This window comes from Odocoileus virginianus, chromosome 12 (genome assembly GCF_023699985.2).
Source record: "Odocoileus virginianus isolate 20LAN1187 ecotype Illinois chromosome 12, Ovbor_1.2, whole genome shotgun sequence".
NCBI classification, from domain to species: Eukaryota; Metazoa; Chordata; class Mammalia; order Artiodactyla; family Cervidae; genus Odocoileus; species Odocoileus virginianus.
Genome location: NC_069685.1, coordinates 65,534,481 through 65,546,763, shown reverse-complemented (window position 1 = coordinate 65,546,763; position 12,283 = coordinate 65,534,481). Strand labels below are relative to the sequence as shown.

Below are 12,283 nucleotides of genomic sequence, written 5' to 3'. Positions count from 1 at the left end.
CCCTGGCACCTCGAGCTAAGAGCTCCTCGGTCAGGTAAGCCTGTCCCACCTCCCTCTTCCTAGTTAGCAGACTCTGTTCCTGTCATCGAGGTCTTGCGGCACCCACACTTTGCTTGCTTTCTGAGAGGCAGGGTGGAGCTGCTCTTGGTTTGAATCCTGACCTGCCGCTTACTAGTTATGTCATCTTGGGCAAGTTATTTCACTTCTCTGACCCAGCTTCCTTATCTGTAAGATAGACCACTGCGACGATAAAATAATACGTGTTAAAGTACAGGCAGTTTGGGACTTCCCTGGCAGTCCAGTGGTTGGGGCTCTGTGCTTCCACTGTAGGGGGCAAAGGTTCGATACCTGATCGGGGAACTAGAATCCCACAAGCTGTGTGGCAGGGCCAAAAATATTTTTTAAAACAGACAACTTATATAAAAGGCCTAGCACTGTAGGAATGCTGCAGTGTCCACTGCTGTTGGGTGATGATGATAATGGAAACTCATGGTATCGGCCACTTACTGCCATTAGCTGGGTGGTTTTTGGATAACTTCTCTTACTAGCTTTTTCTCACTGATAAAATGTGACTAACAGCATCTACTACAAAGAGCCACTATGAACAAGTAAGTTAATAAAGAGGAAAGTCTTCTGCAAACTGTGAAGGGCAAAGCAAGTGTGTTCTTAGAGTAACTTGGTAGTAAATTGGTAGGCACTGCAGATAGAATAGATAGATTATACAGGGTCCCCTCCTCCACTTCCAAGAGCTTATAATGAGTTGAGGAACAGAAAATCTAAACAACACTTGATTAACAGTGCAGGGGGAGAGGCCGAGATGGGGGCGTCTGCCATCAGCCACCCATCCTTAGCGTTTCTCATTTGTCCTTTGGATGCTGAATTTCAGGTAGACGACTATGAATGTGAAGTGCCCAGAATGGCTCAGTGTAGACCACAAGTTACAGGAGGTAGAGGGGAAGACCCCGTTTTGGGCATGCAGCTCCAGCCCCTCTCAAAGTAAAAGGCACAATTTCACCCGAGCTCTGAGTTGGGAGGAGACACTGGGTTCAGGTTCTTAGGAACCAAATGTCTCTGGACAAGCCCCTCTCCCTCTCTGGGCTCAGTCTCCCCACCTGTAAACTGAGGGGATTAGACTTTCCCCTGGATGATCCAAGGCTCAAATCTCAGCACCACGTACCTCCCCCCGCCCCGCCCCCGGCTGATCTCGGGCCAGAGGCTCCTCATCTTGAAGTGGCAACATCACCTATTTCCAGGCTAGCAGTGAGGACAGAACTCAGTTCTGACGGTGGTGACATGCCCAGCGTGGGGCCGGCACCAGGGGCAGGGCCTTCCTTCGTGCTCCCACCTTCTGATGGAAAGCATCTGGGTACCTGCCTTCTTCCTTCACTGAGGAGAGGAGCAGCGTCCCACTCACCCCTGCGAGACTCAGCACCATGCAAAGGGCCTTCGGAGTAAGCCCTCAGCAAACATTTCCAGAGTGAACACTGTGGGCTTGGCGAGCACCTGTGGTCTAGGTGGGAGCACTGGGGTTCCGTGGCTCCCGGTCACTGGGCCCTGCCCGCCCCTCTCCTGTCTGAGGTGGAGGAAAGCTGGGGCAGACGAACCTGCACCAACTGTTAGCCAGGCCCTGTTACACCCTTGCCATGGTATGTGTGCTGCAGGGCATGGGAGCACCAAACATGTCCTCCTCTCCACTGCCAATATCCTGCTTTTGTTTGTTGCAAGTAGCCCAGGCCAGGTCCGGGAGCAGGGCAGGGAGAGGGGCGAGTGCAGGCATGCAGGAGCCAGACATGCAGGCCTCCTGGAAAGAACACCTGGCCGGAATGCGACACCACCACGCACATATCTGTGTCAAGGAATGCCTCTGAGGGCACAGCCAGCTGCTTGGCCAAGGCCGGCCACCGCAGGTGTCTCTGAAGAACAGGAAGGTGAATGCCTGACAGGAGCATGGCCTGTGGGTCCCCAGGCTGCTTTACACAGGACACAAGTGGTTCTGGGCCTCCGGGGACATTGCCAGGGCAGACTTGCTTAACTGTTCACAGCAGCTACAGTGACCTGTTTCGAGAACGTAAGCATACTCTGGGGCGCTGTATGAGACACCTGACTTACAGGAGCTCTAATCCTGATTGCACCCTGCAGGGTGATAGGATCAGCCCTGTTTCACAGACTAGGAGGCTGAAAAGCAGAGTCAAGTCACTTCTGCGCAGTCGCCCGGGACACACGTGACAGGGCCGGAATCTGCACCAACGTGTGTCTGTGCCTTGCAGTACAGCTCGTCCACCAAGCTGGGCCTCGGGGCTCACATCTGTGAAGACACAGAGGCTGGAGCCCTGAGAGCTCGCGTCCCTTTGAGTGTCAACCTGCTGGGGCTTTTCCTAAAGTTCAAGGACCCAACGTTAAGTGGCACAGTGACTCTCCTCCTCCACTGAATCCACGGCAGGCTGCTCCCCAGCAGACTCTGCCCCTAAGGGTCCAAAACACACTCTGGGAATGTAAGGTGCAACTCAAGAGAATCCCACCTTGGTCCTCAGGGGCCATGCCACAATACCTTCTCCCCAAAGCCTTTCCCAACTTTCAGTTTTCCAAAGTTTCAAGTGAAAGTTAGCATGTGCCCTGGCTACAGGCCCAGGGCATTGAGCATGGAGGTGGTGGGGCTAGTGGTGGAGCCAGACCCCAGGGCCAAGGCATCAGCCACCACACTCTCCTGAGCAGTTAAAGGAGTGGAGACTCTCCAGCCACAGGCTTTAACAACCTCCAGAACTTTCCCTGAGTGCTATGGAGAGCCTGGGCGGTGAGAGTGGACCAAACCCTGAAAGTCAGTTCAATGGGCAGCTCAGATCCAAGCTAAAGCCTTTGGAGTCAGCAGGGAACATACCGGTTAAAAAATAATAATCAAACTTAGTTTAAAGTTTCATAAATAACTTAAGACCTGGGTCCACAGTCTGTCTTTGTCACTCACTCTCTGAGTCACCTGAAGCTGGTTACTTCATGACCCTGAGCCTCAGCGTCCTCATTCGCGCACTGGTGATGATGAGAATTAAACCATGTACAGAGATCCAGCAAGAGCCTGGCCCAGAGCTGGGGCCCAGGAAGTGCTCATCTCCCCGCCTCCCTCTCTGATTGAGAACACCCAGGGTGAAAGGAGACAGACCCCTCCCTCTCCCAGGCCCAAGCAACAGGGACCTATTCCTTGGCCCAGAACCAAACAGATTTCAGGAAACAGGGAAGGTCCCCAAATGAATTATTTATCTAGCCAGTTAGAAATCAATTGATTATAATCAATTCCAACCAATTAGGAAACAGTTACTGTGCATGGAGGGTGTGCAAGATGGAACAAGCAAGGTGCTGAGAGAAGCCAAGCAAGGTAAGACAGAGGCCCAGCCCTCAGTCACATGAAAATTCTCCAGACCAAATGTTTACAGGTAAAATTTCCACCTTAGGTGGTGAGAGCACCAAAACAGCCACTGTTATAGCGGATTTACACAGGTTAAAGAACAAGCCCTCCCGTGTCCCGCTTGAGGGCCTGGCCGGATGCTTGTCCTTAGCCACTGACTGAGCAGAAAGCAGAGTGGGAGAAGCTTCTTCCACCCCTGCATCTGAGCACTGAGTGGGGTGGACAGGACACCTGGCAGATCTCTCTGCTCTGGCCTGAGCATCACGACTGGGGTTGCCACACCTCCCCTGGGCCCGAAGGGGTGGGGGGCAGACAGAGACTCCGGTCTGTCAGAGCTCAGCCTTCTACCACCCCAGACCCCTTATCACCCCACCTTCCTGCAGACCCTGAAGACTGAAACAGGCTGTCAATTAAGCTGTAATTATTATGGAATAAATAGACTGTTATCCTGTTTGAAAAAATTAACCAAACACATAATGAGCCTCTGATCAGCAAGAAATAAGTGTTGCCAGAGTGCACTGACTCGGTTCCAACCAGAAGCCAGAAAGCCTGTGGTTTCAAGTAATCTGTGCCGTAGTGCTGCAGCTAATGGAAGAGGGCTTGTGTGTCTCTGAGGAGCCACGTGGGTATCAGAGCTGGGAACCATTCACCTGACCTGAGTTCTTCATTTTTCAGAGGCTAGAGAGAGTCCCAGGGGACCTAAGGCAGCTGCCAAATATGACTGTGAAGGTGGGCAGGGTTCAGAAGAGCTTCTCCCTTTAAACAAGGGTTACTTTAGAATACAAAGATGCACTTGTTTTCTTCAAGAGACAATGTGTAAACCAAACTCACTAAATCAATGTCAGGCATTAAGGGGAAAGCTGTAAAAAGAAAAATCCTTTAACTATGTCAGACAAAAGTCCCCCCTTAATTTTCCTCTTCTGTAAATTCTGACTGGGGTGGTTTTCTTACTCGCGAGGACGCTCGTGACCACGTCTCAGCCCCCAACCCTGGTGCACTGGCAGAGGGGGACGAAGTCTGCCTGCCGGGCAGGGGCTCCTGGGGCACAGAAATCGCATTCTTCATCCCCGGCTCCCACTTCCCTCCCCAGCGAGCTGTCACGCCTGATCATGTCCCCATGGAATCTGGTTGCGTCACTCTCCTTGAAGCCGCAGACCCAGAACTGTGTGCTCAAGGCCTGGGGTCAAGGACTTAATTTCTTCCACAGAATCTGGCAAGGGTCGTGTTGAGGAGCCCAGGAAATCCAGTCCCTACACTCCGCAGGGGAGGAAACCGAGGTCCAGGGTGGGGTCAGGCACCTGGTCAGAGGGCAGCCCTTAAGAACATCCTGCAGTAAAGGAGGGGGCAAGAGCGCCTTTCTGACCCGGCAGTGACACTGGTGACTAACTGGACTGCTACCTGGGAGGGGAGAGGGTCTGGGTGGTCCCTGGATGGGGAGGCAGGGCAGAGAGCCCCATGCTCGGCTATCTCTTCAGAAGTGGCCTCAGGAATGTGGCCTCCCATCTGGGGGGAGGGGAGAGGGTCTATGGCCCACCAGTCAGTCCCCCGGACTCCAGCTGGGCAAACAGGGGCGGGGGGGGGGGGGGGCTGTCAGGTCGCCCAGAGGGGCTGGGGCAGAGCAAGACAAAGCACAGGCAGACCTGGGGGGCGTGGTGGCCGGGTCCTCACGGGTCCATGCTGAGTGTCCATTATCTGCTTGAGCTCCTGAGAGGTTGCGTTGTGCCCCCAGAGATTAAAAGGGGCAAACATTCCTGGCTTCTAAGGGAGCCACCCCACCCCCAGGCTGCCAATCCAGGATTAAGAGTAAAAGGGATTAGTGAGGCCCTGGTTTAAACTAGTGGCTGCTTCAAATACTTGGCATCCTGATTCCACATGGGGCAACTCAAGATCAATCCCATCCCCCGCGGCCCTGCAGAGGAGGGTCTCTGCTGTCCCCACCACGTGCCAGGAAAACTACGGGAAGCCTTTTCCTGCTTGCTCACTCTCCTCTGGGAGAGGAGAGCAAACCTGAGGCTGATCCTGGGGGAGACACACGCTGAGGGAGGCGCAGCCTCCCGAGGACGGGAAAGCAACCTGATGGAGACGGACGAGGCTGGCCAGAGAGACCCTGCGAGTTAACGCTGCTGAAAGCAGCCGCCACATCTGTAAAATGCGGGACACCAGAGGTCTTGAGGCTGTCAAGAGACGGCAGGATGAAGTGCTGGGCAGGATGTCTGGAAGAGGCAGCCCCAAGGACCGGTCGCATCCCGCCCCCTCAGATCCTGGGGTTTCCCACCACTCAGGGTCCAGTAATTCTGAGAAACCACGTGGTGTTCTGCTTTTCTGCCCAGGGCACGGCCACCTGACTCTTATCCCAGCAGCGCGGTCTGGGCAAGGGGCTGGGCTGGGGACGCCAGAGGGAGAAGCCGACCAGGGCCACTGGTGAGGGGGAGGCAGACCTCAGAACAACAGGCTGCTCCCAAAGAATGAAAACAAGCTCCACCCCAGCCAGGAATGGCTCCATCCAGGAGGGACCCAGAGGCCAGAACCCCCTGGGGAGTTTCTGTTGGGAGGTGGGGTGTGGCAGACAGCAGAGAAAGGCAGGTCGGAGGTAGACCGGAAGTTTCCACATCTCCCTGTGAGAAGCCCCGCAGAAGCTCGGGCCTGGGGACCTGGCAGGCATGGGGGCTGGTCCCCCAGCTCGGGACCCTCCAAAGCCAGCTGCCCCAGGTCTCACGTGCCCAGACCTTTGCCAGGCAACCCTACTCACAGGGAACGCAGGAGCCCTTAAGAGGCCAGAGGCCAAGGCGCCTGTTCTCTTAATAAAGAGAACAAACGTGTGTAATGAGAGAGCTTACTGTGTACCGGGCTGCCCACACCCAGCCTCGCCGGCTTCCACGCTGTTTGGCAAAACCTGCCCATCCTGCTTGTTGGGACAAATTCCCGGGCAGGCGGCACAGCCCGCAGGTGAGACGTGGAGAGCTGGAAGAACAGCCCCTCCTGCGCTCCCCCCCGGAAGAAGTAACACTGCGAGCAGGCCACCTCGGCAGCACCTTGCACCTCTCGGAGGCTCGCCAGGTGCGTCTGGGAAGCCCCGGGAGGCCGAGCTCCCTGGGGGCTGCGTCCCGGCCGCCCCGCCCCCCCCCCGTTCCCGGTACCTGGGGTGGGGGGACCTCGTTCCGTGGGAAAGCGGCTTCCACTGGCTTCTGCCTGACAGACGCGCGGTCGGAGGACAAGAAAAACCCGAGAGGCAGAGGGGGGCGGCCTCGGCCCTCCCCTCAGGACCGGGCCCAAAGAGGAGATGGAAGCGCGACTCACCGGAAGGGGTCTCTGGAGGTGAAGTAAGCCTGGACGGACAAGTAACTCCCCATCTTCTTCCCACGCCAGACACACAAGCTCAGCTGCTAACCCGTCGGGGAGGGCCTCCGGCCTGCGGGCGGCCACCATGACAGGCCTGGGGCTCCGGCAGCGCTGGCTGCCCAGCTCACCTCTCCCTCCGGGGCGGCCGGAGGGGCGTGAGCGCTCTGAGCCCCTTGCCCCCCAGCGAAGTTAAGCAGGGGCTCATGGCTGGGACGCTGCTCCCCGGTTCTCCGAGGCGGGGCGGCCCCTCGGGACTCAGGAGAAGCACCTCTCTGCAGAGGCTACACGCACGCAGGCATTCTCAGGCTGCGGCCGGTGACTCGCCGAGAAAGAGGCGCTGCTGTCAAGTTAGCCTTCCTCGGCAGCCCCACCCCTGCCGGGGGAGGGAGGGAGGAAGGGGAGGGGCTCCGCGCGGAACGAGGTGTGTGGTTGGAGCAGCTGTTAGGAAACAGACCTTGCAGGCAAGGGGTGGAGCCGAGCGGCCAGCGCCGCAGACAATGACCAGGACTGGCTGGGCGTCCATCCTTGAGCCTGGGCAAGGGCAGGGCAGGAGACGGGGTGAGCACAGCTGCCGCAAGTGTCCCCAGCCTGAGGAGCTGCCCAAAGGGTGGGAACTCTGCTCGGAGGCGAAGAAGAGCCCAGGAGGCCAGCTCCAGGCCAAGTCACACCCCCTAAAGGTGGGGCCCTCTGGCCGCAGAGACCAGTCCGGAGACCCAGGGCCAGGGAGCTGCCCTCTGGGCTCTAGGCTCCGGGCTGGCATCTATCTACTCGGTGCTGGCACGAGGGTCCCCATTCACTCCTTCCCTCCACCTGGCCTGGGCACTGGCACTCCACTTCTGGGCAGAGCTGCACCGCGGATGAGGAAACAAGGCCCCGAGAGTTACGTTGCCTGCCATTTCTCCTGTGACAAGCGCCGTATGATACTGTCTTATTTCTCACATGAGGGCTATCTCCTCAGTGGAAACAAGGAAAGCGAGGTACAGAGATCAGGTCACTTAGCCATGGCCAAATAACTAGTCGGCAGCAGGGCTGGTATTTAAATGCAGACTCATGTGACTCCAGAGCTGGAGGTCTCAGCCGCCGAGCTTCATTCTGCCTCTTCAAAGTAAAACATCTCCCGCAAAACCCTTCTGCACACAGGAGGAGCACAGGGACTGGAGTCCAGGTCACTTGTGTCCTCTCATTCATTCATTCATTCATTCCCGAATGCCACCCATCGGCCTCAGCAGGCAGTGGTGCTTCTTCCCTGGTTGTCCATGGTAACCAGGCTTCTCACACTGAAAACCAGGGCACGATGGAGGGCAAGGCCCAGGGTGCCTGTGGGGACGATGAGCCAGGTGTCTGGAGAGGGGACTGGCCAAACCAGGGCCCACCATCAAGAGAGTCCCTCACCCTCTGCCTGAGGAAGACGGGGGCACGTCTAGACCCCACTGCCGGGCTTGAGGGAGTGACGCTTGCTTTCTCCCACCCGACACACGCTCCTCTCCATGCAAGTCACCCTGTCCCAGCGACAGGAAAGCCTGTGGCGAAGGTGGAGGCTGGGAGTTGGGGGGCCTCTTCCCATTCCTCTGCTGATGGGGCACCAGGATAAGGACTAAGTGATGACAGGGTGTCTGCACCCTGTTATAAGCTACCACATTTGGAGCACTTAGGACGTTCCTGGCCCTGCATTATCACTTATCTGTCATACTTAAATGGCCAATACATAGGGTAGATGTTATCACCCCCATTTAACAGATGATGAAACTGAGGTTCCTAAGTGTTGTGTCACTAGCCTGAAGACAAACAGCTGCTGAGTGAGGGAGCTGGGTTTCAAATCCAGTAAGAGCCGGGGTTGGGACACTTTTTCTGTAAAGGGCCAGACTGCAAACATTTTAGGCTTTGCAGGCCTAAAATGAACACAGATTGTGTCACTCCAGCACAACAGTGGCCTATATATATAAAACAAACGAATGGATGTTGCTCTGTTCCAATAATGCTTTATTTATGGATACGGAAGTTTGAATTTTGCGCTGTTTTCACATGCCACAAAATATTCTTTTGCTTTCCTCTGTTTAAGAATGTGAAGGGACTGCCCTGGTGGTCCAGTGGTTAAGAATCTGCCTTCCAACGCCAAGGACATGGGTTTGCTCCCTGGCCAAGGGACTAAGAACCCACACGTCACAGGGCAACCACAACTAGAGAAAGCCCACACGCTGCAAGAAGACCCGATGCAGTCAGATAAATTAATAAATATATTTTTGAAAAAAGATAAAAAATTTGAAAATCAAAAGGTTGTACAAGAAGAGGCAGTGGGCTGGTCTGCTGGCTTCTGCCCCACAGACAGCTCCCTCAACCACACTGTACCTGGCCTCTAAGAGTGAAGACCACTCCTTGCATTCGTGCAGAATGCGGCCACATCTGTGTCCTGCCACACATGCCCTACACTCCAGCCCCTGAAGCGGCCAGTGGGCAGTGAGCACTGGACCAGTGCGCACCCTGCCCCGAGCCCTGCTGGTAGCACCTTGCACACATGAATGAACTTAAACCACCCCAGCTGACAGTCCTGTGACTTCCTCCGTTATACGGTGGAAGGAACCGAAGTACACAGAGTATAAACCCCGTGCCTGAGGTCAACCAGCTGCACGTGTGAGAGGTGAGGCCAGGATTTGAACCTGGGCTGTCGATCCTGGGCTCGACCGTTGCTATGCTGGAGCCTGGCCTGGGACTGCAGCCAGACTGTCTGGGTTTGAATGCGACAAGGCCCTGCACGTAAGCCCTTGGCATGCAGTCTGGAACACATTAAGGGTTGATAAATGTTAGCTGCTAATATCATTAAGACCATTGTTACTACTGCTACAGGCTCGCTCTGTGGCCTTCAGCAAGTTGCTGCCTCTGTCTCAGTCTCAGTCTTGGTGAGGTCTCTAAAAAACTGCTAGCTTCCATGTTTTTCAGCCCTATGAAGTTGCAGAGGGCTCCCTGCTTCCCCTGGGTCTCAACTTGAGTTTAGACCTCTTGCGCTGGCCCTGGGAGGATCAGGCTTCCGGCATGGGGGCCACACAAGAGCCGGGGGGGGGCGGGGGCACAGAGTGGAGGGGGGACAGCACGAGGGATACCGAAAGGCCCGCCCAGCTGGAGAGCGGGGAGCTCTCTTTCTTCCAGCCAACTACTTCTCACCAAAAATCTATTATGTTCCCCTGTAATTCGATCAGGCAAGGAGGGGGCCCCAAATTAAGTCTGGAACTAGCAAATTATCTTCTAATTGAACCTTCTGATTTCCATCTGATGAACAGAGTGCGGGTGGAAGAAAATGCAAGCCACAGCGAGACAGGGCCAGGGAGCCCATGAGCATAACTCCTCTTGACATTTCACACAGCTCTGCTGTTCCAGCGGCGGCGGGCGCAGTGAGTCGGTGTCTAGGAATGCGAGCGAGGCTGCAGGCACTCTCCATCCCCCTGCTCCCTCACAAAGGACTGGGTGGGTGGGTAGGCGTGTGGGGAACTAGTGTGAGGACCTCCCTCTGGAAGAGGTGCAGCCACCTCCCTGGCCCCTCCCAGTTAGAGTCCACTTGACCCCCATAAATCCAGACCTCCAGAGAAACCACAAAAGATGGGGGACCACCAGATGTGAGAAGCCGCTAGCCGCTCAGACCCAAGTATGTGGCTCCTCGGGGCCAACTTCAAAGGGCCCGAACCCCTCAGAACGGGAGGTGAAGGTCACAGGGGAGGCAGTACTTAGGTCATAGTGGAGGCTGTACTTCCAAGCCCTGCCCCTGGATACTGGTTCTGGGTGGGAAGCCACTCTTCTAGATACCAGAGCGGCTAGGACGAGACGCGACGGCTGTCAGAGGCAGTGCTGGGATCCCTGGACTGGCGGTGACAGCGGGGGAAGACGGCAGGAGAGGCAGTAATCTTCTGCACGTTTCATGAGCTGGAAACCTGGCAAGGAGCCCAGCCAACCGACTCCTCGGAATAAGCTGAGGCGTGGGGCTTCCAGGTGGCTGGTGAGAGGCTGGAGTGGACAGCCCTCCAGGCCGGCGGCCCCAAGTGAACAGTATGAATGAATGAATCACCCAGCCTCTTCTTGGAGGCAGCTCTGGTTAGATAGCCTGACGCCTGAGGAACTGTGTTCATGTGGGGCCCTCTACTGGCCGGGAGGACTCTGACCAGGGATGGATGCTCAGGGACCTTAGGCGGGGAGCAGTGTCACCCCATCTGCTGACGGTTCTTCCTGCCTCTGCTCGCCTTCTATTCCAGCTCATTTTCCACACTATAGCAGCAGTCAGCTCTCAGTAAGGAGAGTCCCAGAAATTCTACAGCTAGAAATTTTGCCCAGAGAAATATTCCTACAAATGTGCCAAGACACGTGTTCACAGCATGGTTTAATAGTAAAAGATGAGGAACAATCCATGTGTCTAGCAGCAGGACTGGGTTAAATACAATCTCCCATCCATGCAACAGAATATTATGCAGCTGTTAAAAACAATGAGAGAGATCTTAGGTCCTGAAACAGAAACTGTCCTGGATAAGCGGTTATATGAAAAATCCAAGCATTGGAGAGAATGTGCAGAGTGATCCCACTGTTTCAAAAGTCTGCATACATAATCCGTAGCAATCACCTGCTGGGCTCTATGGCATGGTTAATCGGTTTCTCTTTAGGGGAGTAAAACAAGCAGCACAGATGAAACAGCATTCATTTTCTACCTTTTTGATACTGCTTACATTTTTTTCTTACACTTAAGTGCTGCATATACATATACATTTTTAAATTTTTTTGGTCTGCTCCAGGTCTTACTTGCAGCATGAGGGCTCTAGTCCCCTCAGTGGGGATCAAATCCGGGCCCCCTGCACTGATAGAGAACAGTCTTAGCCACAGGGCCAGCAGGGAAGTCCCTAGGTGCTGCGCTGGGTCTTTGCTGCTGCGCATGGGTTTTCTCCAGCTGTCCCCAGCAGGACTACTCCCTAGCTGCGGCGCGCTGCCTCCTCATTGTGGCCGCTGCTCGTGTTGCAGAGCACGAGCTCTAGGGCACATGGGTTCAGTAACTGTGGTGCACAGGCTTAGCGGCCATGAGGCATGTATGATCTTCCCAGACCAGGTGTCGAACCGGTGTCCCCTGCATTACAAGGCGAATTCTTAACCACTGGACCACCAGGGAGGCTCCTAAGTGCTGGTTTATAAAAATGGTAAATGGACAAAGACAAAAAGAAGTCCCACGGTTTAGAGCAAACACCTCCTCACACGTTTTTCCTAGTGCTCCTGTCCAAAGCTAAGCCTGCCTGGGTGCCCTGCACTGGGGACCCCCAGGCTGTCTCTGCAACTTCACTCCTGCGGTCACAGCTCTGGCCACCTCCTCCCCTCCACCTCCTGACGGCCATGCAGGCTCTCCCTGCGTAGTCCCCAAGCTCTCACTCCTTTAGCTCCTTCTGCGGCCTCCTCCACCCCCGGCTGGCAGCTGTCTGCTCCCTTTTCCAGGCCCACCTCCCACAGAGCACTCAATCTTCTCGGGAAGGGGATTCTCTGATGCATCCTCAAGCACATCACACACAAGAGGAACTCGGAGCCTGTATCTAC

At 55.5% G+C, this 12,283-nt stretch overlaps 1 protein-coding gene across 2 annotated transcripts in view; it reads right to left on the bottom strand.

Moving 5' to 3' along the window:
* LIMK2 (LIM domain kinase 2) overlaps positions 1-12,283 on the bottom strand; it is a 52,615-nt gene that overhangs the window by 14,819 nt on the left and 25,513 nt on the right. Inside the window, exon 1 of one of the 2 annotated variants that reach the window (XM_020871639.2) lies at positions 6,692-7,101. The exons of the other annotated variant lie outside the window; for it this stretch is intronic. Coding sequence (XP_020727298.1) covers positions 6,692-6,744 — 53 coding nt within the window. The 5' untranslated portion in view covers positions 6,745-7,101. Of the gene's footprint in view, positions 1-6,691; positions 7,102-12,283 lie in introns of those variants that run through there. 2 annotated transcript variants of the gene reach the window in all.